The sequence below is a fragment of the Jatropha curcas genome, chromosome 5 (genome assembly GCF_041381405.1).
Source record: "Jatropha curcas cultivar XTBG-Jc1 chromosome 5, XTBG_Jcur_1.0, whole genome shotgun sequence".
Classification (NCBI taxonomy): domain Eukaryota; kingdom Viridiplantae; phylum Streptophyta; class Magnoliopsida; order Malpighiales; family Euphorbiaceae; genus Jatropha; species Jatropha curcas.
This window is the reverse complement of record NC_143155.1, coordinates 30,046,515-30,073,224: the sequence shown is the minus strand read 5'-3', so window position 1 is coordinate 30,073,224 and position 26,710 is coordinate 30,046,515. Positions and strand designations below refer to the sequence as shown.

The following is a 26,710-nucleotide window of genomic DNA, read 5'->3' as shown; positions in this document are numbered from 1 at the left end:
ATAAAAAATAAAAAATAAAAAATAAAAAAGGCAAAAAGAACACGGTTATGGCATTTACTGCCAAGTCCTAACAAGTTGGGTGTTTGGGGGTAGTAAGGAAAGAGAGAGAGTAGAAAGACTCCTAAGTCCTACCTCCTTCCCCTTACCCTTCCCCTATTATCTATCTATCTTTATCTGCTTTTTACACAGAAATCCATTGCAGTGGCGTAACGCATAATTATGTAACTATCAGATGGGTAAAACGGTAGTTTCCTTTTATTTTACACTCACACACATAGATCACTCAGTAGTACACATACAGACCACCAATCACCTCTCTGCGCAAGCCGCCTCATAACTCAGCTCTCAGTCTCAGACTCATCACCACTAGAGAGCTGAAAAAGGTGTGGCCTTTTGAGAAAATAGCTTCAACCCTTTAAAGATAGACTCAGGGAGCTAAATAAAGAAACAAACCTTATAGATACAGATAGATAGGGAACCCCCCAACTTAATGTGCACGCCAATATACAGAGAAGAAAGCAACAGTTTTAACTCTGCAAATGGCAACTTAGGGTTTTCGAAATTCGCATTCTTATCTTTGCTTCACTGAGTTCCATACTGCCATAGGTGAGTTTATTAACTGTCAATATATCCATAAACTCCCTTAAACACCGACATGTCTCCTAAAGCAATTTTTTTTTCTTTTTTTTTTTTTTTTGAAAAAAATAAAAGAATTCAAAGCAGCAAACAGCAAAATCAAAGCTTTTCTTTGCTCAATTATCTCTTCTGAAAGCTGACATATTTCCCTTTCAGCACTTTTAACTCTCTCTCTCCCCCTCTCTTTTAAAGACTAATTTTCCCTCTTTGTTTTGTTTTGTTTTTTCTGTTTTCAGATTCCATATCAGAGCTTCCCTTCTACACTCACCGGAGGGAAAAAATAAGAATAAAGAACTTTTCTAATTCAGTGCTGCAGATATGTTGGAGTACGAATGGGGAAACCCATCCACGATGATTCTCTCTGGAGACGAACCCACTCAAGACCCAGACCAGAATCGCCAGATTTTCGATCATTATACTGCCCAATCCTTCAACGATAATCTGGTTCCTCAACCCACCACAACCTTGTTTCACCAACCAACAACACATCAAGTCAATTCCCTTTATGACCCACGCGGCTACGCCGGTCCCTCCTCTTATACACCTTCCCATCACTCCCTTCTCTCCCTTGACCCCATCACTAACCCAGCTGCTGCCGGTCCGTCATATTTCCTTGTTCCAAAGACTGAAGAGGTTTCTCGACCGGCAGATTATACGGCGAGGATCGGGCTTAATTTGGGTGGTCGGACCTATTTCTCTTCCGCGGAGGATGATTTTGTGAACCGCCTCTATCGCCGGTCTAGACCTGTAGAACCAGGTTCGACAAGCGCACCCAGGTGTCAAGCCGAAGGGTGCAATGCCGATCTCACCCACGCCAAGCACTACCACAGACGCCATAAGGTGTGTGAGTTTCACTCGAAAGCGTCTACGGTCATCGCCGCCGGGTTGACTCAGCGATTCTGCCAGCAGTGTAGCAGGTTTCTTGAAATTACCTAAAACGCCCTCCCCATGCATTCCCATATTTACGTTTTCTTTTTGCAATTCCAATCAGTGGTCTACTATTTCATAGCTGAAGGCTCCCTCAGCAGATTGGTAGTGATAAACTGATTATGATTTTAGAGACAGGTGTTAGAATGGCGGAAATGCCCTCTTTACTTGAATGATTGCTTTTCAGTATAGAGGGTAATCCCGAGGGTATTTGCGTCCGTAAAATTCTCCTCTGGTTTCCATTCACGTAACTGGTCTTCTTCTTATGTTGGCATCACATTAATCATTTTATCTTAACCTTATGAAAATACAAAATCACCCATGCCATTTATTCATATTTTCACGCCGCATCAGATGCAACAAGAAAACAAATGCCAGTCATTTTCTGCCTCCATCTCCGGACATAGGTCGGAAACACCCCACCTGACCATAATGCCCCTTGAATTATGCTTTTGTTGCCAATCATTGGGTATGCCGTACATGGGGAAATCCCGAGGGTATTTGCGTCCGTATACTATATAAATAGTATATCTAAGCACTTAATGATCCTATTTAACTATCATTTCTTTTAACGTAATATGCTGTCTGTCCGGTTTTGCCTTGATCAGTTAGATAACCATTACCTGTCTGCATCTTTTGATTTAACAATTTTAATTAATATGTGAAAAAATTAAAATCGTGTCCCAGATTTCATCTTCTCTCAGAATTCGATAACGGGAAGCGTAGTTGCAGAAAGAGACTGGCTGATCATAATCGTCGCCGGAGAAAATCACACCAGATAAATCAAGAAACTCACAAGTCGTCGCAACAAGAAAGTGGCCGGAATTCATCATCTGAGAATCCAACAAGTGAGCTAGCCAGCTCTTCTGGAAAAGTTGCTGGTTAATGCAAAAATTAATGAAAATATAACGTATCCGAAATTGACTTGGTTTAATTTTGTTGGAATTTTACATATAGGGTCTCCGCCGGATTCCGGAGTTAATAATTCGTCGTCGGTGACAGTGGCAGTATCGCCGCCTCGAATGTTCTTGGATTGTTTCAAGCAAAGACCATATCAGGCAACTGCATCTTCTTCTTCTGCATCATCAAGCTCACTGTTTTTCTCAAGTGGGTAGTGCCACTGAAAATGGAGGAACTCATTTAGTAGTAACAATTGTCTTCTTCTTTTTATCAATTAATTTCAATGTTCATCTTTCAAGATTGGTGTTATTTCATAACATCAAATGAAATGTAGTATCAAGGATCAACTAATTAATATATAAATATATATATATATATATATATATATATATATTTTTTTTTTTTTTCATTTCTAGAAAAAGTAAATATCCACATTTTGTACTGTAGAGTATATACATTGTTCTATTAATATCACAAGGTATATATATATATATATATATGATATCTGCAATTCTGCAATAAAAAATATAATTGGAATAAATTAAATTGGAATTTTCCCATACAAGTGACTGTCCGGTTTCAGAAATGAGCGTAGTAGGCACGGGAGTGCAGGATTATTATCATTTAAAGCATAGCATTATTACCTTTTTGTCTGCTCCTAGAATTTCCCCTCTTAACCACCACCACCAGCATCGCCATGAAAATTATAAATTGAACGCAGTAAAAAATGAGCACGTAATACGAATTTTAATAAGGGAATGTTAGAGAGGACAAAAACCTGTCAAGTTGTCTCCTACATGGAAGCTGTACTAAGCAAAGCACAGTCAATTAGTCATTATCGACAAAATCAATCAACTAGCGTCTCGCATTGTCATTTACCATCCTTTTCTTTTTCCAGAACGGAGTTGCAGAGCCTGCATTATTTTTAGCTTTCTGCCAAGAAAATTGAAAATTTGAGCTTGAATTTCGGTATATTCTTCATCTTCAAACCTTCATGTGATATTTAAGATGTGTTATAACGAGAATGTTTAGTTCTTATAGTATATACAAAACCGTACTCAGCTCTTCCATTTAGGAATGAATATTCAACATCGATAACGTTAATTGCATTTATTGCAATCATTAAGAAATCATTAATCAACTCACAGCCTCAGTTAATTATTCCATCCAACTCCATAAATGTGATCTGTTCTTTCTCAAATTGAATCCTACGAGTGATGGTACCGGTTTTATTTAAATAAAGGCCATTGTGCGAACCTTATATCTTTCAATTTAGTGAGAATCTTGCACTTGTCATGAAACTGTTGTTTTTGGTTAATGGACTCTGAGTGAGGTCTAGACTTATAACCCTGCCTGCGTTCCATCTTAAGAACACTTCAATACCGCTAAACTAAAATTCTTAATTAAAATGTGATGCTTAATTTTTATATATAAATATATATATATATATATATATATATATATATATATATATATATATATATATATATATATATATATACTGTAACGTATTCGTAAGAAAATAAATACCAATGTACCTACGTATATTCGGAACCCTTTGTGCAACTTCCATGAAATTTAACCATGGGTCCTACGCCTCTTTCTAAGTTTTGTTCCTATGTTTATGTCTTTAGTAATTCATTTACATTTTTATGTCTGCTTGGATGCAGATTTTTTAAGAACCCTTTTTTTTATCTTTTAGGTTCTCCAAACAGATGCAAACAATTAAAAAAAAAAAAAAAAAAGATTTCAAAATCTCTACGTCACATTTAGCCACAGACAAGACACGAAGCTTTCCCTTCTTGTTACGTAACTGATTTAAAATGAAGCTTCTAATGCACAAATGGTGGAGGAATGTAAAATGAGAAAATCTTAATTAGTAAATACAATTTTATTTTATGTGATTAAATTATTGTCTTGAAAAATTCTACTTACTTGCCAAAAAATAAAAACGGAGTATCTGTCTTTTTTTTGTATTTTATGATTGAATTTTAAGAATACACAAATTGAGTAAGAAACTTCCAGCGAATGATGTTGGTTTTTACCACACAAAGTCTGGAGAAAGAAAGACCAGGAAATTTCCTACTCCATTCACCGCCTCTATCAAAGTGTTTGTTCTATTTCCTTACTTAGATGCTTTACTGTTAAGAAATTTCATAGGTTTAGGAGTAGGAGAAGCAGAAGAAGCATTTTCTTAAAATAAAAGGAAATTTTGGAGTGTGAATTCAAATGAATCTTACCTTTCTAAGGACTGTAAATTTGATATTACCTTAAAGTCGGCCAACAAAATCTAGTCTCCTGGATCATATCTCTCATATGTTTGGCGAAAGGTCCCTATCCAGTACCTTTCACCTCCAATTTCTGTCCCCTTTCCTTTGGGACCTTTGCCTTCACCGGGGAAATTATAGGGTCATGTCCCTTAATGTTTTAATTTGCTACGGAATGCAGTAGAACGGAGTTTCCAAAAGCAGGAACGGAGATAGAAATAGGAAGGTAAGGAAATGAATTGCCTGGTGGAACAAGTGCAGGGTTTGGGTTGGCTTCCCAATCACCAGTTCTATGGGTCCCCACACAAAATACGAATAATCTTCTCTTTTCATCTTTCATTAATATTGTGGGACCCTAAAAGTTGGTTCGTCATTAAACTCTGCTTCGTGGACCCCCTTCGTCTTTAAATGCAACTCCTAACTCTACTTCTGTCCACTGTTCCTACAGTCGATTGCTTTTTCCAATCCCTCCACGTGGATCTCCCTCCCTCCCCCCCCACTCTGATTTGCAGGAGCTTCACGTGAGCTGCACGTGGTAGGAGGATTTCATTTCTTCTTTTTTCAGCCTTCCACATTTTTTTTGTTTTCTTTCCCCCTTCCTTCGCCTTTGATTAGGTGGTTGTTGTGGGACTTTTCCGCAGCTGTACACAGGGTTAAGTATTTATTTGTTTTTTTTTTTAAACTACTATTTTTTTTCTATGGTCATGAGTTAAACGGTAGATCCATGAGTTATTTTTTCACATATTTTCAATTTAAACCGTTATATAAACAGCTGTTAGCTATTAATATTATCAAATAAACCCTTAGTCTTATATGTAAAGTAAAAATTGTCAAATAAACCCTTAGCCTTAGCATGTAAATTTTACTTCATTAAACTTCTTGTTAGTGCAAATTAACCTTTTTAGTACTTAAAAAAACGGTAATTCAAAAAGAGAGCCCCATTGAAGAGCTAGGTTCTGAAGTCTAAACTGCATGAAGGGTAAATTCGGTAAAGCATTCTGTTATTGAAGGTCAGTCAGTAAATTATTCTTACCTCTTTAAGATTTTTACAGCCTTTTGGGATGATCGATCGGATACTGTGATTAATTTAGGTTTTGCTAGACCCCATTTCAGTAATCTTAAATCAATAAAAGAAAAAGAAAGAGGTGATCGTACTCTAGTAAGCTACCACCTTCTAATCATTATATGAATAGACCACAGGGAACTTTTTTTTTTTTTTTTTCTTTTTGCTGTACATCAAAACTGTGTATTTCTTTCATTTTTTTTTTTTTTCAGGTTAAATTGAGCTTAGATGGGGGTGTAGCTACCTCCATCTTCCTCACCCAAAATAAAAAAAATTGGACCCCACTGTACGTTTTGTCATGTGAGGAAAAAATATCTAGATAAATAAACGAGGAGAAAAGGACCTAATCAGAGATCATCAGAAAAGGTTTTCTCATGATTAGATTAGATTTCTATAATCATTGATCAAGTTATAAATTATTGGAAAATTTAGGAAAGTCACAAACATATTAGCTCAAAATAATAATAATAATAATAATAATAATAATAAATTTATATTTGTTTAGCTGTAGCAAGAATTTGTCCTTGTAGGATGCTTCCAAATTAACATGACGTGAAAAGAGAGAGAGAGAGAGAGAGAGGGAGGTAGCCTTCCTGAATAGAAAAAAAGGGAAAAAGAACTGTAACTGTTATTGACAAGACAAAGGATGAAATTGTGAATGGAGCCGTTTTTGTTTTCATTTTCCGTAGATAAAGGCATAATTCCTAAGCCTTGAGTACCAAATAACTTCGAAGCTAGAAAACAACTGGTCGTGTAACCATCATGGGTGCTTGTCCTGGAATCTCCTACCCTTTCCGGCAAAAAAAGGACACTTTCTCTTCTTTGGAGTAGCATGTGTGCACTTGGAATAAAAAACACTAGCCTAGATAGTTGAACCGGGTCAGGCCGAGCTTAGGTCCAAAATTACTGAATCAGTCTGGGCTGCTCAAACCCTGCTCGACCCATATCAGAATCAGTGGCTACTATTAATTACAATTAAACGACAGTAAATATACACAGTTGAATCAGATCATACTGATTAAACTCAAGTACAACTCGTGAAACAAATAAATGTTCTGAACTCAATACTACCAAACGCAAATTCAATCATGCTAATATATATCTATATTTTGAGTATAAAATTAATTTCTCCATTAAATGTGGGCTCCTGCCCAAGTATCCCATAACTCAGCGCATGATTCTTCTTCATCTTTAGTATTTTTAGCTCTCGTAGGCAAGAATCCGAATGCTGAACTTGGAGCTTGCATGAGGTCAAGGGTAAGTTGTGTGCCACTATCATGGAACCTTCCCCAATTTTGTGACTCCGCTAAGATTTGATGTTGGTGCGGAACGAAACAACTATTGGAGCTAGCTTGGGAGGACTGATGACGTCCACCTAAGTTTTCCATTCCATTATCATTATTGTTATTGTTATGGTGCCAGTGTCGATCAAGAACGAGCTGTCTAGCCAAGATTGCAGCACGGTTTTCTGCAATCAATTCACGTAATGCAGCACTGGATCTTGAAGATAGATCAGAGGAAGAAACCCAAGAATCTTCTTTCGATGACAGAAGAGAGAGAGCACGGCCTGTTGTTGATGCCAAGCAAGGGATTCTTCTCGCCATCAACTTCTCTGTTGAGGACCAAATCAACCTTTTCTTTACCATTTATTAAAAAAGAACAGAAAAAAAAAAAAAAAAAAAAAAAACTTCTTTTTGAGTTCTTATTCCATTTTTGTTCTAAAGAAAGAGAAAACAGGAAATATTGAATCACAGCGGGGTTTTAATTATAAACCTAAGTTTTACTTCCATCCCATGACAACAAATGTGCCTTGAACGGCAAGAGTACACATAATTATAACGAAATTTACTTTTTTTCTTATTATAATTCTTGATTTAAAAAAAATATATGTAGGAATACTATTAATAATATTTCTTAAATAGATTTTCATATATAAAAAACAGAATAACTACAATTTAATTTATATTAATTAACAAGAATTTAAAAAATATTTTTGATTAAAAGGTTTATTTATTTGATAGCCACATATTTGCTTATTTAGTAATATTTTTATTTTCTAAATAGTGACTAATTCAACCTATAATTGGATAATAAATGAAGCCAACAAATGTTTCATCTAAGTCCCAGCGCTTTTGCATGTGTAGTTTTCTTTTAATGAACGTCTTTAATCTCAATGAAGAAAAGAATGAGCTACAAGTTGATCTTGATTCATATTTCAATTAACTGAGTAGGACTTAAAATTAGAAGTTGAAGAACAAAAGCAATCCTCCCATTGATATATATATATATATATATAATGGAAATCTTAAAATTTAAGTTAATTTAGAAAGACTTTAAAATGCAAACAGGGGATTTAGATAAGCAAAATAATTTATCAATTGATAAAAAATAAAAGAAAAACCAAAGGAAGTTAAATTGAAGTAGAGTGGGAAATTAAAAAGAAATAAAAAAAGAAATTAAAGACATGATATATATACCTGGGCAAGAGTTCCTGGAAACAGAATCGTGAGCACTCTTTCTTCTTCTCTCATTGTGACCTGCCAATCTCCGCCTACAGCTCCTCTTTGATTCGTCGAACTCCGACACTACGTGAAATCTATATCTCATAAAACGACCCGGACAGATATCAGCCAATTTTGCTTTTTGTACTTTTGTTTTTTTTTTTCGAAAAAAGAAAAAAGAAACGGGTTTCCATGCGCGCCGTGAAAGCTTAAAATAAAAATAAATAAATAAATAAATAAAAAGAGGCGGGAGAATATTGACTTGCCTACTACACTGCTGACAAAAGCGCTGCTCCAACCCTAGAACGGTTACCTTGGGAGCCTTCGAGTGCATCTCACACACTTTATGTCTTCTATGATAATCCTTGGCGTTGACTAAAACCACGTGGCAACCCTCCACCTGACACTTCGGCACAGCTGCGGCAGCTACCACCTCCCCCGCCGCAGACGATAATGGTCTCACAGTACCGCCATCCACCACACTATAGTAGGACTTCTTTTTTTTCCCAATACACAAGCTAGCCACCTGCCGCTCCCCCACGGCGATATTATCCTCGAAATAGTGCCGTTTCCCAAGCTTCAAGCACATTAAATGCGGGTCCGGATGCAAGTTGGACCCTTCACCACCGTAAAGTGAGTGCTGCTGATAGTGATCCTCGTGGTGGTGGTAGTGGTGGAGGTACAGGTTCTCATTAGGTAACACAAGCGCGTGGGTTGAAGCGGCTTCTGGGTGCGTAGAGTTGGTACTTTCCCCAGGAGTGGTTGTCGTGGCAGCAGCAATGGCGGTGGTGCTACTATTACTGGTGTTAGTCCAGTCAAATCTTGAACTATTAGGCTCCCACATATCCCATAGAAGATTAGTATTACCATTTTGCTGGCCTCTGTTACGGTCGTTGTGAGCACAGTACACGTTACCGCCATTTTCCATCTCTGTCGTCTTTTTTTTTTTTTTCTTGAATAGACTCCTTACTCTTTCTATCAAGCAGTGTTTGGACCGTACCGCCACTCGCTCTGTGTGTCCGTATTACAGTTACGGTGAACAGGTAGGTTAATTGCTTTTTTGGTGCATGAGAGATTCCAGCAACAATGAAATTTACTGGCTGCTTGTTGTAAAAGAAGAAAGATATTTATAAGGGAGAGAGAGAGAGAGCAGTGTAGTTGTTGCACTGAAATAGGGCATGGAAGCTCAAGTATAAAAAACAGGAGAGAGAGAGAGAGAGAGAGAGAGAGAGAAGAGACAGCGAGCGACGAAGAGGGTTTTGGGGAGAGGGAAAGGTAGAACGTGTGAGGATTGGTTTACACGTGGGAAGATTGAGAGGGGCCTATCCAGGTGGATTGAAGTGATATTTGATTAGGAAGAATCCTTTCTGGCTTTATTAGTCTGCAAGAACTGCAATAATAATAAAAATACCAATAAGTGAGGTTGAACGATCGAGAGATAATGATGAGACCCGAGAAGATCAGATATCGTCTCTGTACATAGATGAGACTCTTCTCTCCCACCCCTATTTTTCTCCTTATGGAAAAGGAAATGTACAGAATAATATTACCGTACTAAATCCACACGCAGTTGGAAAAGTCGTGTACTACACTGTATTGTCTCAGGAAATTTCCATGCATTTTCCACGTAATCTACAACCTGCGGCCTCCAGGTTTTAATGTTACTATTGCATGAAATGCGCGTGTTATTCACACTCTTGAATGGACAGTGAAACCAAATATTCCTTATTTTTGTACAATATCTATGTAGAATCACTTGCCAGTCATGAGTTTGCACTCTCGTTCCTTGTGGGCATGTGATAAAATCCCTGCTCGTGTTATTATATATTGTGAGCCAAACAAACAGATAAAGAGAAAAAGAATTATATTCGTATATTATTGTTCTATGAAAATCTTGAAAGAACTCTACTTCGCTTCTTAGAAAATAATTTCTCTTTTTCTTTTTTAAATTCGTCCTTTTCAGATAAATACACCATTGTGGAATATGTTATTATTATTATACTTTTTTATTTATAATTTAATTTTATTTTTTAAATTTTTATACATATTTTACGCTCAGCTGAGAATGATATTTAGCTTAGGTAGTCGTATATTAGAAGTAAATAAATAATTTCGGGACAACATGAAAACTATTCTTTGCAATGTCTGTTTGGGGATGTGAGGGATCATGTCCATGCTTCATTAAATGCAACACAGGCTGTAAAGTTTTAGAGCAGTGCTGAATTAGAGTAGTCCATACACGTGTCATGGAGTGGGTTCCACCTAGAGATCTTTCTGCCAAGATTGCAAAGATTGACCAGATTGGCTTGATCGTGACCACACCTTCACTCCAAATTAGAGTATTCTTTAATACATTAAGAATTTATATATATATATATATACGAACAGAGATGCTATCGAAGTAGTAACACATAGAAAGGTTTGAACTTGTTACGTTTTCACTTTTCTTTTGATGGAAAAAGTTAAGACAGCCCGCAGAGTAGTGCCTGCAATTAGCAAAAAAGTCATTCTTCATTTTAATTACAACCTCTTTTGCTTGTAATGAAATGGTAAAAAAGCAAAAGCCAAAGTTCCGCTATCATATATGACCAATAAGGAAATAAAAAAGTACTCTTTTTTTCTATTTTTTAGGAATTTGATTTCATTTTTAAAATAAATTATATCGATTCATAAATTACATTTATATATAAAATAAATAATAACTATAAATATAGGTGTAAATTTTATTCTTCTAATTAATTAGTATTATATAATATAAAATTTGATATTTATTGAGAACATATTTTTGTATATTTATATTTTTTTTTTTGAATAAAAATTTAGGTCTTTTTGTTTTTTGAGCAATTTTTAATAATTAGAGATTTATATTTGAATTAAAAAAGGCTCGATTTATTTCAGGAATGGGAAATAATAACTTTTAAGCAGTTTTACCTGCTGTGGGTAAAAAAGCAAACAGGAGCTGCCTGACATTGATGGCCACTAGTCATTTGTCAATTTCAGAAACATACGTCATTCATATTTATTGTTTTTAAATAATTTTTGTTACAAAAATCTTTCATGCAATGAATAATTCTCATGGCTGCAGCAACTCAACAATTAACATTTCCAATTTAGAAAAAAAAAAATTTTACTTTTCCTGGAGATAAGAAAAATTAGTGAACTACAGAGCCCGACAGTCGGGTGTTTAAGTGATGGGGTGCAAGTATCCCTAGCTTAGTCACAAGGTTGATGCTATTAGTCCCCGGTTCAATTCTTGAAGTGCTAACATTTAATTCATTCTTCTTATAGTGGTTTATCTTATTTAAATACGGGATTGTAATGCTTTTAATGGACGTTTAAAGTAGCGTAAATGCTTTGGATATTGCAAAATATAAAAAATTCATTATATATAATATATGGAATGAAAAAAAAAAAAAAAAAAAAGAAATGGGGTATCCAATGTAGCTGGGACCAATTTTGAAAGGATCAAAGAAAGTTAGGCATCCATAATGAGCCACGTGTATGATGGAGAAGAAAGTAACTTTTTCATTGAAGGAAATTAACAATAATCACGGGGTGGTCTCTGATCTGTTCCCACAAAGCAGGGACATATATAGATGGAGGGATGGAAAACAAAGACTTGTATGAAGTGGGTGTTTGACACGTGTAACTCAACAAACTTGATTCGAGAATTCCATAGCCCGTACTTGAACTGGGTTGTGCAACTCACAGAGATGGCTAGTTTAGTTTGAGACCGCATTGTTCCTTTTAATGAAACAACAAAAAAGATTGCAATCGGGAAGAATGGATAAACATATATAAGAGGAGGGGACCATTGTTTTTATCTTTTTCTTTTTCTTGTTTGGACGATTTGAAAGGGGACCATTTACAACTCCAGTGTTAACCATTAGAGACATAAGATTACATTGTGACATTCTGATGAGTTGCAGATAAGAGTTCAAGAATTCTTCATATTTTAGCTCTACAAAAGAAAATCATACCGTTCGGCAAAATTAACTACAACGTTTAGTGATTCTAAACATTATAATAAAAACTACACTACCGAAACATAGAAAAAGGTATAGGTTCGATGAATCAAAAAGCTTTAAGAAAACATTAATGGAGGTAGGACGATTCATGAAGATAGAAAAAGAAATTGGAAAAGTAGATGGGAATATTCTGAATTTCCAACAGAAGCGATAGGGAGAAATGGGAATGGAGTGGGATTTTTTTACCCGGAGTGGTAAAGAAGGAGAAAGGGTCAAGATGTTACATCAATGCTGAGTCAGGATGGGTCCTCTTCTGTTTTATATTATTGCAGTGATAATATCTCTGAACTCATAAGCAAACTCGTGCCAGGTCTCTTCTTAACCTCCTATCGGACCTATCCTATCTCTCTCCTCTTCACACAGCTAACTGCCTAACTCTGACAGAGTCCTATAAAAAGTCAACTACAGAAATCCGATGGATAGATGCGAGTTTTACAATTTAACTACTCTTTTACAGCTTTTTGTGACACAAGTAATACTGTTTTTTTTTATGTTAATATTATAATATACTGTAATTTAATAAATTTAAAATTTAAATATAATTATTATTTGTAGATGAAAATTATTAAAGATATACTTTAACTTTTTCAAATAATTATACATAACGTTTCCCTAAAAACAATTAATTATCCAAGACAATTTATTAATATTAATTAAAAAAATTATAAAATTTATTGTAATATGCGTGATCAAAATTAAATAATTCTTGGTATTATACCTTTATTTAAATTCTAAAAATCTGTAAGCTTTAGGTTAAGCAATTTGAAATACAAATTAGTTTGCCTTTTAAAATATATTTACAGAAAAGAACAAATAAAATGAATTTTATATACTTGGGCTGTTTACGGCCCTTGCTTCGTTGGGTCAAAAATGACTTGGAGGCCCGGTTAGTTTGGAGATACAGTTTTGGCCCCAAAGCAATAACATCATTTTTTAAAAAAATAATATTACGTAATATTATTTAAAAAATATATAAAAAAAATTTAACTTCCACTGCCAAAAAAGCACCGATTTTTTGTTCATTATATTTTGGTTTCCGTTGACAGTTTAGTAGCGGCTGAGAGATAGAGTCATGTGCACGTTCAAAGCTTTTAGATTCAGTTTGGTGAGTTTGCAGATTGAGTCATTCACACGGCAGCGACTGAGATTGAGATATGAGATAGAGAAGAAAGAATGGCAACAACCGCAACAATCATGAACCCCAACAACCGCAACAGTCAGCTTATACTCTTGTTTAACGGATAACAAAATAAAGACTTCAACCATTTCATTTTTGTTATTTGTGCTCTAAGTTATAACTCACTCACAAGTCACAATCTCATAGGTTTTCGAATTTCATTTACAATGTGTACCTAAAATGCACATGCATGCTCTAATCTTTCTAAGGATGATTTTTTTTTTTTTTTTTTTAATCGTGATTTAGTCAAAAAGATATGATCATCCCAAGTCTTGGTTCGTAATTGCTTGGATTTCAATCATTAACTCATTATAATAAAAACCAGTTTCACCAAATTAATTAATTTGAAGCCCTAATCAGTAAAAATATAAAGTTATATATTATCAATTAATTATTATAATTTCATAATTAAGTTTTAAGAGGCTATAAAACATATACATATATACAAATTAGGGGGGCCACAAAAAAAAAGTTGTCCTAAACTTGCATTATTATTTCATTTATCTATCTATTATACAAAGTCCTATCCTAATCATATAAGCGTTACTTATTTTTCAATCATTTAATCAAAATCATAATATCATTAAAACCTTCCACGTAATGTACCCAATTTACCCTTTCTTTCTAATAAAACTCCCCCCTCCACCCACTTCAGTCTTCACTTGCAACACCGAAAATGCTTCAATATCTCGGTCCTTATTTCTTCACTTCCTTTATCATATTTCTCCTCCATAACCCGCCATGCATAGCCTCCAGACCGCCACCGCGATTTTTATTAACGCCGCCACTCGACACAACGGAGCATCACTACAAGAACTACACGTGGCATCATTTCAAGAGCTTTCTTAATGCCAGGAAGGGTAGTCACGTCAGCGGCATGTCCGAACTCAAAAGATACTTCCATCATTTCGGTTATCTCCCGTTACGAGATTTTCATAACATTACCGATATTTTCGATGCTCATTTGGAATCGGCGGTTTTTCGATATCAAGCTAAACTGGGTCTCCCAATTACTGGTAAGCTCGATGTACTTACTCTATCGCAAATGATGGCACCGAGATGCGGCGTACCCGATACAGTCCAGAAACTGCATTTTTCAAAAAATTACGTTTATTTCCCCGGAAAACCACGGTGGGCTCGCCACATACCGATGACTCTCACTTACGCGTTCTCGCCTGTGAACAGGATCAGTTACTTGAGCTTAGCGGATATTAAAGACGTGTTTAAACGCGCTTTCGGTCGATGGGAATCGGTCATTCCGGTAAGCTTCATAGAGACGAATGATTATGGTTTCGCGGATATTAAAATAGGATTTTACAGTGGCGATCATGGCGATGGAGAACCGTTTGATGGAGCTTTGGGAGTGCTGGCCCACTCATTTTCGCCAGAAAGCGGCAAGTTCCATCTAGACGCTTCTGAAACATGGACCGTTGATTTCGAAATGGAGAAATCAAAGGTGGCAGTAGATTTGGAATCGGTGGCAATACATGAGATAGGCCATCTGTTAGGGTTGGCCCACTCGTCAGTTAAAGAGGCGGTAATGTATCCCAGTTTAAAACCTAGGAAAAAGAAGGTGGAATTGAGTGTGGATGATGTACAGGGAGTTCAAGCTCTTTATGGATCTAACCCTAATTTCACACTTGGGTCTTTGTTAGAATCTGATATTTCTACAAATACAGCCCTTCATCTCACCATCAGATCTTCCTTGTGGGCCACCTTAATTACGGCTTTGACGTTGATCCTTTCTCTGTGCATGTAACTTCTTTTCCTTTTCTTTTTTTTTTTTTTTCATGCCACAATTCTTTTTTTTTTTTTTTTTTGGCTATATACATATATGGAATTGATCTGTAATGTTAAATCATAACATTCATCTAAAAATAGAGAAAAAAAAAACATTTTCTTCAGAGATATTCTTAACTTCTACGCATTGTCGTTTCACTACCAATTTAATATATTGTCGTTTCTCTTTAATTAACTTCTACACGACAATCAATTAATTCCCTTTACGGAAGTGAAATTCTGTGTTTGGTAAAACGGACACATCTGTCATGCCCCTTACTGTGTTTGGTGGATTATTCTTGTTATTTGTTTTTGAATTGGAGAAAACAACCTTAACTTGAGATTCTGAACACACCAACTTCATAACTTTTTTCAAATTTAAGCAATCTATCAACTTTAACTTGTTTCTTATGTTTAGATTTAGATATGGATAATGAATAATTAAGTAGACTTTAATTAATTAATGATTATATTTTGTATGAAAGATTTTTGGATGGGACCGACAAGGAGACTTTAAACCATCTATCAATATGTATATTTTTTTATTTAATTAATTTTTCTTAAAATTTTAAATATGTAGTGCGCTTTAATTAAATTCATTTCGGGATAAAAAAAATCTTATATATTTAAGAGTCAATGTCAAAGTCAGCAGATAATTTAAACAAAGTCTTAGGCAGTCACTATCTTAGCGATACACTGATGCGATAAGAATGGGCGGCCCGGCCGGCATGAGTAGGAGGTCGGCTTCATGCACCTGGAAAAAGTGCAGAACACGACTTCAATTATCATTTCACCTTCAAATAATTTAATAATAATATTAATTGCTGCGCATTCCTCTCCTGTAATTTTCATGATCATACATATGCCAATGTCAGTGATTATCTTTTGATCTATCCACGAAAATAAATTTTAGTTTCTTAATATAATTTGGAAATTACAAGATGGTACATACTGTTCCTTAGATTTCGTGGAGAATCCCAATTAAAAACTAAAAATGAAAATATAAATCGAGTTGCACACGAGTGAAATAAAAGCAGCACATGTAGAAGGAGTGGTGTCCCAAGTTCCAACCTTATTCTGGGAACGGCAACATGGCAAAAAGGCTTCCTACTCAGGCTCTCTTCGGGAACTGCGAGCGAGCTGACCATAACTCACTTTCTCACTCTACCACGCCAACCATAATATCACCGCCCACACTGTTACTGTTACTGTTACTCTTGCCCTTTTTGCCATATCGGAGACTAAACTTAACATCGGTATAGTCATCCTTGTGCTTACCACATTCCTCATTTTAGTATTTGCTAATTAATTAATTAATTAATTATAATCAGTCATCAGTGGTAGTACTTTAGTTTACTGATGTTGTAAGTGAGATTGGCAGACTTTTCGTTTCTAAGATAATGGGCTGCGAAAATAAAATATATAAGAAAACATTTTTTTTTCTTTTTTACTCTGTTGCTTTTCCTTTTTCTTGTTCCTTTTACATTTAGGCTATTAAGAGTTGACATTTTCGATGCTAATGACATCCACGTGTAAGATTTTCTTTGATAACCCATAATAAAAATTTTATCAAATATATTTGTTTTTTTTATGGAATTAATTTTATTTCTGAAGTATTTTTATAAGTGTTTTTTTTTTTTATGAATTAAACATTTAATATGGCAAAAACCGCTTAGCACTTAAAATCACTTTTTATTATAGTTTAAATAAGATAACAATTTTAATTTTTAATTGTTCAAGATTGCTCATATTGCTCCCTAAATAGCTTTGATTTGCCTAATTAAGTAGGTCGAGTAAGGTTAGTAATAGATTAATAAGTAAATGTGACTAGTTAACCAATATTCATCGTGACAGAGATAATGCATGCCCCACCTCAATATTGGACTATGTTTCGTGATTTTCTTATGCAGACTTGGAAGAAAATTGATTTCCATTGGGTACGAGAGATTGTTTCATAATTATTATCAAAGAAACACTTGAGCAGATCAGATCTTATTAACACCTTTAATCTAATAATCCAACCGCATCCACTTTAATTTCCCTCCAACACAAACCAAGTAATGATCGTGCAGAATCTTTCTAGTTGATTTTATAACACAAACATTAAGAAAAAGTTTTGAATTAGAATAATTTTTTTTCTCTTTAATGAAAATTAATGTGCATTATTTAAAGACTTTCTGATTTGTCGATTAACATCTTTTCCTGTATGAATACGTCAAACGGTGAATTATGAAAATTACAGTTTCCTTTGACTCAAGTAACGTTTCCAAATCCGGCAGTGTCTGGAAACAAAATAAAGCAAGCAGTAGGTAAACTTTTATAGGTGATACTACCTCATGAACTTATAACTGTTAGACAAATGGATAACCAGAGGCAGCAGTTCACGTTAAAAACGCATTACTTATACGTAGCAAGCTAGTAGATAAATAAATAATTACTATATTATAGAAAAGAAAAGAAAACAAACAGACCCTTTGCAAGAATATGCATTAATCTTAATAATTTTCAGGTAAAGCTAACATATTTACTGTTTTTTGAAGTTTATGAAATGAGATTACTTTATCTTGGAGTTGTTTGCTTATTGAAAAGAGAAGGGCGTTAAACGAAGCAAGCATGTGACTCTGTGATGATAGTTTCGAAATAAAGGAAAGTGCAGTCAAATATCGGGTAATAATGCATAGGTTATTTATAGGTACTTCCCTTCATCTTCAAATAAGATTCATATGAAGATTATCAGACAATAAGTCAGGCTTTGTGTGTGTGAGAGAGCGAGAGAAAGTTGGTAGGGAAATAAAATGGGAAGTGAAAAAAGAATGATAAAATTGGTAAGATTGACTAAGGAAAGAAAAGAAAAGAGACTTTGGAAGATAAAGTTGATGGCTTCATTGTCATTTCAATATCCCCAATGAGAAGGGAACTTTGTTGGTTTGTCATAAATGGCCAGAACAAATACAGTGGAAGCGACCTAATCAGTTTCTGTACTTGGAAGATATTTCATACATCTATACGGGTAGACACAGTACAAAACATGTAAGAAAAAATATCAAGAGCCGATGAAATCTCGATCCAAAAAACCAAAAAAAAAAATAATAATAATAATAATAATAAATGAATGGTCTAGAATTGAACCCAAAGAACCCCACTTCATGACTTCAACACTAGTCTTCTCCAATAAGGTCCTTTTGTTTGATCTGTATAAACAGTATTATTATTAGTATTACTGCTTACCCTCTGTAGTTTCTTCCGCCAACAATGACGGGGAGGAGAGGGGTGGCCTAGCAATTAAAGGCCTTCAATGAATCTGTAAAAGTTTTTGCAGGTTTTGGTACTACGAGTTCTATTCTATGCATTCAATTCTTCTTAAGAGACTCAACAAAGCAAATGAGGAGAGGTGCAACTCCTCCCAAGGATTCTGCTGTCACTGTGTCGCTGTCACAGACAAACCCTACGCCCAAACCTAGCCAATATTTTTCACAGCACCACCACCATCTTTTTTTTCCTTTTTTTTTTTTTTAATTTCTTCGTACTTATCCAACACTATTTTTCAAATATGTAATTCCCGACCGAATTAGATTCTTTTAATGAGTACTAAGCCAATTTTGTAGCATATAACATATATTTTATGGGTAGCTCCTAATATTTTTTCTTGCACGAAACCTGTAATATCTAACAAAATCCTCACTTGAAAACTAGTATATATATTATTATTATATAAGATAGTACGAAATTAAAGAAATTCTGGAAAAAGGGAGGAGCTTGAGAACTTGTGCCACCGATCGATCATATTTTAAAAAGGAAAAGAAGTCATATTATTTTATTAACTTCTTGGCCATCACAAACGATAACTAAAACTCATCCAGAACTGAAAATTTAAGAAAAACACTCACGAACACAGTTTTTATATTACTTAGTATTATAATTAACTTCTACTATGAAAAACTTCCCCTTCTAACACATGACATCCTTGAGAAGCTTGTACCTGCGAGTAGCCGTTCTTGGAGAAGGAACTCCGCTTGGGCTTTTTCCCTTTTCTGCGGCGCCCTCTTCGCGATCATGTTGCTTGATTTTGTCGCCCGAGTATTCCGATCGGTTAGTTACTCCTCCACTATCATGTCCAGCCACGGATTTCTTTGAAGAGTTTCCATGTCTTGCATTTCTTTCCTCGCTCTGGCACCAATCGCAGAGTCCAATTGGCTCCGATAATTCACTGTAGTAGTTGCTGCAATACCTAAATATCGATTTATGCAAAAGATTTTATATTATGTTTATAAATAAAAAAGAAAGATAAATATGGTGGCGGTGGTGGTGGTGGCGGTGGTTGATATGATGCTTGTAGTTGTCGGTGCGGAAAAATCTAACCATGATGAGAAAGAGATGAATACAGCTATGGGTGCCTATCAAATAGGACAACGATAACGATTCACAGAATCATATAAAAATATATTTGTGATTATGATGATGGTGGTGGTGGTGAAAGGAGGAGGAGGAGGAGGAGGAGGAGGAGGAGGAGAAAAGCTTACGAGTGCTGAAAACGATGACGGCATTTGCTGCAACGGAAGAGCTTGTCAGGGAAACCGACGTCGCCGCACATGCAACATACAGTTTGAAGATCCACCATTGATGGGAGGAAAGAAGTTTTTCAATTTCCTTGAACAGGCAGAATAGGTGTTTAGATATAGATAAAGTGAGTAGTGAGAAAGAAACTGATCAAACCAAGAAGAGATAGAACACTACAGGAGCGACAATTCTGTGTTTGCGCTGTGTATATATATAAAGAAATGGCAATGGTTATCGGGTCAGTGTATAAATCCCACAGAAAATAATATATACATATGAAAATATATGCACACAGGTAGACCACAGGTTGCTTGCAGTCGTTTTCAGTTACAAAGGAGAGAGTTGTGAACCTTAAAATTTTTAGAAGGAAAAATGACAGTTGTGTCCCAGGCTGAGCTTGCTTTATTTGGTTTCCTACCTATTTCTTTTCCTGTTTTGTCTTGTTCTGGTTTTTTGGCTCTGCCACGTACATTTGGCAGTTATAGTTGGTTCTTTCACGCTTCTCGAAGGAGCGTCACATCCACTTATGTATTACAACAACGAAACGTTTTTTTTTTCCTCTTTATTTGCATACGAGATTGAGGGCAGATTAATATTATTGACATTGTCAAATTAATTTTTAATGTGGATATATTTTATTTATACTCCATTAATTAAGTAATTAAGAATTACATTTAAAACTTAATTTCTCAATACAATTTGAAAAAAAAAAGAAAGAAAATTAATGAGGAGCAAACAATTTTCTATTACTGTTATTTTTATTCTTGTTTTTGGATGATAACGAAAGAAAGAAAATAAATTTAATTATTTTATTTGAAGAAAATAAAATTTTAAAGTAAAAAAATATTATTATCGAAAATTATTAATTATGTTATCATTTATTTTTAAATAATAAAATATGATTCTAAATTTTAATGCATTTAAATGAAATATCACGAGTCAAGATTACACGCGTAATTGCAGAGAGTGGGTTTGGTTTCCTTGGAACAAGTTAAGTGGTAAAAGCGGAGTAAAAAACGCCAAAATTGGTCAACTTGGTAATTGTTGGTGTCTATAACAAGGAAGGGATATGGTTGTCATAAAATTGTTTCCAATGCGAAATTTAGGAATTTCACTAATTAAAGACTACAGTAACGCGTAGCTACTTGCCTTTAATCCAAGTCTGCAACGCTATAATCAAAAGTGGAAAGCAGCCCCGCGGAGAAAAAAGATACCATGCTTCGCACCTGTAACTATGTGCTTTGAATCAGCACGCACGTGTATTTTTTTTTTTTTTTTGAAAGTCACGTGTGTGAGTATTAGCTCCCATTATTTTTAAGATTTTGCTGCAAACTTTTAATATAAATATGAAAATGAATATTTTATTTCACCATCATTAAGTTTTTTATATTATTTTTATTAACACTAAGAGTTTGTACAACAATATGTTTATTTCACCATTTTTTTTTTATTTAAAAAGTAGTTTCTTACAAAGAAAATTAATTTTTTGGAAACAAATTAGAAATCTAAAAAGAAAAAGGGAGACAAGAAATAGGAGTTAGGACAAAGAGGAATGGTGCGATAAATAAGATTGTACAAGATAAAGTTGATAAGCATCACGTGGGGTAAAGACACTTTCTATCTGCTTTTTGTTTAAGAATTCACATAAGGGATCTGTCATCAGTTGGCCTCCAATTGCTCAACTTACTATACATCTTTTTCTATTCCTTAATTTAATTTAAAAAATAGTAATTTATAATTATATAATTCTTTAAGTTAATTAAAATAATTAATTATTTTAAACTCAAAAGAAAGGCTTTTAGAACCAGCTTTAGTGGAACCCATGAAATAGAAATAATGTTGTTTATGCCCAATTTGCATAAGTGGCAGGATTAAATTAATAGATACTTCGAGAAAAAGATTACAGTCAACCCTATATATTAGTTTAATATTTTGATTTAAATATATATATATATATATTTTTTTTTTAGCCGTCTATATCGTATAATAGGACCAAATCCTATATTTTAAATGTCGGATTTCATCGCATCACTTCAACATGTTCCAAAATCTCCGTCGTCTCTTTTGGCATTCAAGGCCATTACCTTTCTCTCCTTAGCTTTTATTATTATTATTATTATTATTATTTTAAAGCAAACTCTTTTTTCTTTATAAAAGGAGACTAAGGTATTAAATTGGACCACCAGCTGACGGGGAAGGAAATTGATAGTGTTTTAAATATATATATTGGAAAAATTCATTTTTCGAAATTTCAAGATTTTGAGAATCTCAAATAAGGTAAATATAATATTAAAGTTTGGATTCTTTTGTTTGTCAAATAAAATCCGATATTGACATCAGAATGTTGAACAAACAATAGGTATTCATAGAATCAAAATTTAGTATCACATGGTTATAAAATAATTAAAATTGTTGATATGCGAAATTACAGAAAAAATAAGTAGTAAATAGACAGTAATTCAATTTTAACTAAATAAAAATCTAATAAATTGTAATTACTTTATAATTTATAGATTAAGCCAAATAACTAACCGAAATATATAACAAAAATTTTTCTATATAAATATACATACAAATAAATAAGCTTACAGATTGAAGAAGTTCCTAAAATCTTTCTAATTGATAAAGATTATATAATAAATATAAGAAAATTTATAAAATTATTTCTAAATAAAAAACAAAAATTGAATGTAAACAACCACCAAAATTTTGCCCTCAAGCATTGAATATTCCAGTAGGTTAGTTTGTATCAAATTAGCATTTTAAACGTGCGATTGACTCACAATTAGCTTCTTCTACACAAAATAACGTTAAACGCTGTATACGGCGTAACTTTTGCGGCTTCTGCTACAGCCCCAGGTAGGTGTCTAGGTCTCTAGCTACGTTTTGTCCGTGCAAATTAACATCCAAGTCTAAAATTTGTCTTGAAGACCATAAGTGATATATCTTTTTTTTTTTTTTTTTTTTTTTCCTCTCACTCTCTCTACCTAACTAATTACAAATTCTCATTCTTCTATTAATAAGTATCATATTTTTTTATTATTTAAGCTTAATTATATGTTTGATCACAAAATTATCAATCTAATTGCTAAACTAATAGAGTAATTTTAACAAGATTCAACCTAAAAAAACTCAAATCTTTTATTTAAAGGATTGAGTGTTCGATCTGTATGAATAAAGAAAATTATCACTGGACCGTTTTTTTTTATTATTTTACATTGCGAGGATGATATGTGAGTGAGAGGGTGACATTGATGTCAGCAATTGTGATGGGCCTAGGTGGGTTTGGCAAAGCTACCAATCTGCCTTTTTGAGGGGATTAGGCCAAGAGATTCAATATTGTTATTATCGCCTAAACTAACATTATTAACTAACTCAGCTATGATTATTTTTTCTTATTTTGATTTCAACAAAACAGATAGATGTAACCCTAGCCTAGCTTCTAAGGATCTCTTTTATTATTATTATAATAATATCTGTACTGTACTTTTTTTTAATAAAAAAATTATAGTTATCCAACAATTTGAAATATTATATGATTAAAATTGTTGTTATAAGGCAGTGAACTAATTTTACTTGTTCGTTGATCAGCTCGTCTTCTTGTTCGCGACAACGACCAAATAACCTAAAACAGTTAATTCATTAATGGAAACTGACATTTTTATTATCGAGTTATCTCTTACATGATAATAGTCGTGTTTTGCGTTCGTGTGTTTATTATTTAGTTTGGGATTTTTCTTTTGAAGATAATTTAGTTTATATGAATAATAATTTTATATAGCATTGTCTGAAATTCATTTATAAATCATATTTAAGTGAAATTGTTAGAAATATTAACTTATTTTAATCTTTTGGAAATTTTTAGATTAAATTATTTTAATCTACAAACTTATTTTAGTTAAATGCAAATTTTAACTAATCCATCAATTAATTCTTAAAATTTATGCTCTAAAAAATAGGAAGAGAGAGAGAAAAAGATAACGGAGAGACGTATGGGGGGTAAGGACCTGAAAAAAAAGCTGAAAATCATGGTACTAGTACGTACTAAGATAAGATCATGCTTTTCTCATTTTAAACAAAAATCACATTTTTCATCACACGAGTTTTCTATGTATATAGTTTTAAAGTATGCACGGCAGAAATATTAGTTGTTGAAAATAAATCTATCGTTTTTCCTTTAAAAAAATAATAAGTAAATACTTCTATAAAAATCATAAAGTTGAAAATTGTGTCTAACGATTCAAAGTAATCATTTTCTAAGATGAATGCTTTAATCCTTATCGAGAATGACCATTGAAACATCAATCGTGAAAATATTTATTTGAAATAACTTATGAATCAAATAAACGAAATAATAATAAAAGTGAAATAATTGTTAAGCAACCACGACGGCGTGGGGCTCCATTTCGATAGGTACGAAAATTTTTAGTGCTCTTTAGAGAAGATAGGTGATTAAGGTAACAGATTTATGATTGGGAGAGGTTGCTTTGCTTTTTATTATGGTTTCTAATCAAACAATTGGCCACCAAAAAGGCCAAAAGTTGATTTAATCCAACCCCTAATTACAGTCAAATGAGTTAGATTTAACCTCTTCAAGTGGGTGAGACTTCCATTTATTAGTTAATTACTATCTGTTATGTCCTTTTAATACAACTTGTCCAACTCCAAGCATACATAAACCCAAACAACTATAGTCTTAATGCTGGGATTAGCAAGTTAATTAGGTTACAGACAAGAAATAATTAAGTAGCTAGCAAAGTCAATAGGACAAGGGAAGTCTTGTGCACGTCAACCACACGCAATTGTATCCCTAAAGGAAAACACATGCCTCTCCAACTCCTTTTTACATGATTATTATTGGGACCACCAAAGATCTGGCACCAGAATTCCGTAAATAGGTTACTCTACAGTCTGATCTACTCACTTTTAATTTATCTCTGTTTCTTAAAAAATCAATCCTTCACCGTCCACGTGCCGTTCATACTCATCGCACGATTTCTACCTTGTGAGTTATGTCGTATCAAGGGAAAAGCTGTGACTTCAAACACTAAACTTGATGTCAATTGTAACTTGTCTGACACGGTCCAATATTTTAGATCCGCAAAAACCAAATCATGATGTGAATTCTATGGAGTTACATGTCAAACCGAATGACTTTTCAAATCAATTTATAATTCAAATTGGAAATGGTAAAAGTCTATGGACAGATAAAGAAATACGTTCACAGCTTTCAGTAATAAGAATAGTTACAAGACATCTCATATTTCTTATTTTCAGATACTAATCGCAATAGATGTTAATTGTAAATATTATTTTTCATATTAATTAAAAATAAGAAGGTGGTATTTAAACTTTATGGCAAAGAAATAATAAAAAATATGTTTAAATAAGGTTAATTTATTTTGACATTTTACCTTGGAAGATGAAATGGCAGCCATCCGGAGGGAGAATGTAGGGATGCATAGTGGCATTAATGAAGCCCTAAAGTCATGCAATATAATGACATATAAGCGAAGTTTCTCAAAAGTTCATTGACAATTTTGGGTCATGACGACGCAGCCACGTCAGCTTCACGGCCCAACCCAATTGACCTCATCAACCGTCATATTTTAATAAGGATTCACGCATGCCTTCCTCCAAAAATAAATAAAATAATAATAAAAGGATTCACATCATACACTAAATAGTCTCTCCATATAATTTTAATCCTCGAATTAAATCAATAAAACACTTTAAATGCTATGGGACAAATTTTGACTGTTTATTATGTGTAAAACAAAATTGTGAATATGGTCAGTCAATGACAGCAAATAATTATCGTTAATTTTTAATTTAATAATGTTAAATTGTTTTCTAAAACTGAAAAACTGTAAGTTTGACTTTAAACTAAATTTTAATTAATGAAGAAATGCACACAATATTGAATGAAAAGACTAGGAGATGCCAGACTTTGTTTGGATACAGAAAAAGTAAAAGGGGGAAAAGAAAATAACGAAGGAAAAAAATGAACGACGTCTCCATTTTCCTTCTTCCCTCTCTTATCTAAACAAAAGAAAAGGGGGGGAGAAATAAAGTTGCTTATTTTTTCTGTCTATTTGCTTTCTTTTACTCTAATTATCCAAACAAGGGGGGAAGAGATTTTCAGGTTAATCTTCTTGTCTGCCTAGAATATGGAACAAGAAATGCCTATATTAAAAAAAAAAAAAAAAAAAAAAAAAGAAAAGGAGGATGGATGGTGTCTGAATCAGAGCTCGCCGACATAACGTAACTTGACAGCAAACACAAAAATAATTGTAGGTGGATCTGTGTCACTGTCAAAAATATTACAACATCATGCCACCCATTTGGTTTTTGGGCCCAACAAATGTGAGGCTAAGAAACAACGTAGCCCCACACAAAATCCTAAACACACAAAACTAAGGCCCACTCTTTTGGACTTTTCTCCTTCTATTTTCCAATTTTCTTAACTTTTCGCCCAATGCCCCTGACTTTTTGTCCCGGCAATTTTGAGGTTGTATTCCGTACTGGAATCCCCAGGTAGTGCTGTGCTGTGCTGTGCTGGTGGGAAGGAAATTGTACAAACAAACATACAAATCAAAAGTTGTATTGATTGGTGCGGTCCCGCATCCTACGATCATGCAGCTACTGGGCCAGGTCTACGCATTACATGTGGATCGCAAATCGCTAGTGGGGGCTCACTGGATTTCCCTCAGTCAAGACATGGGGTCTGACCCGGATTCTTCATACGGTTCACCTAAGATTTTCTGCTGCAAGTCTTTTGGGTGTGTTGGTTCACAACTCACTGTCACTAGGTTGTCCTTTGTCCTTGGTGCTGAAAGCAATCCAACCAAATATATCGGTTCGGTTCAATTTAG

The 26,710-nt window shown here is 34.1% G+C and overlaps 4 protein-coding genes across 4 annotated transcripts; 2 read left to right on the top strand and 2 right to left on the bottom strand.

Moving 5' to 3' along the window:
• Positions 1 to 161: 161 nt before the first annotated feature.
• SPL8 (squamosa promoter binding protein-like 8) lies at positions 162 to 2,870 on the top strand. Its single transcript, XM_012228256.4, has 4 exons — positions 162 to 606; positions 873 to 1,553; positions 2,251 to 2,411; positions 2,521 to 2,870. The coding sequence occupies exons 2-4, from the start codon at positions 955 to 957 to the stop codon at positions 2,676 to 2,678; spliced, it is 918 nt and encodes a 305-aa protein (XP_012083646.1). The 5' UTR covers positions 162 to 606; positions 873 to 954; the 3' UTR covers positions 2,679 to 2,870.
• Positions 2,871 to 6,663: 3,793 nt separating this feature from the next.
• LOC105643181 (squamosa promoter-binding-like protein 7) lies at positions 6,664 to 9,750 on the bottom strand. Its single transcript, XM_012228255.4, has 3 exons — positions 8,561 to 9,750; positions 8,271 to 8,389; positions 6,664 to 7,405 (listed from the first exon to the last, which is right to left on the bottom strand). The coding sequence occupies exons 1-3, from the start codon at positions 9,220 to 9,222 to the stop codon at positions 6,927 to 6,929; spliced, it is 1,260 nt and encodes a 419-aa protein (XP_012083645.1). The 5' UTR covers positions 9,223 to 9,750; the 3' UTR covers positions 6,664 to 6,926.
• Positions 9,751 to 14,129: 4,379 nt separating this feature from the next.
• Positions 14,130 to 15,283, top strand: LOC105643366 (Matrixin family protein). Its single transcript, XM_012228463.4, has one exon. The coding sequence runs from the start codon at positions 14,176 to 14,178 to the stop codon at positions 15,256 to 15,258; it is 1,083 nt and encodes a 360-aa protein (XP_012083853.1). The 5' UTR covers positions 14,130 to 14,175; the 3' UTR covers positions 15,259 to 15,283.
• A 3,780-nt stretch (positions 15,284 to 19,063) lies between these two features.
• On the bottom strand, positions 19,064 to 20,036 carry LOC105643180 (zinc ion-binding protein). The gene is made up of 2 exons (XM_012228253.3): positions 19,799 to 20,036; positions 19,064 to 19,506 (listed from the first exon to the last, which is right to left on the bottom strand). The coding sequence occupies exons 1-2, from the start codon at positions 19,894 to 19,896 to the stop codon at positions 19,227 to 19,229; spliced, it is 378 nt and encodes a 125-aa protein (XP_012083643.1). The 5' UTR covers positions 19,897 to 20,036; the 3' UTR covers positions 19,064 to 19,226.
• Between the last annotated feature and the right edge of the window lie 6,674 nt (positions 20,037 to 26,710).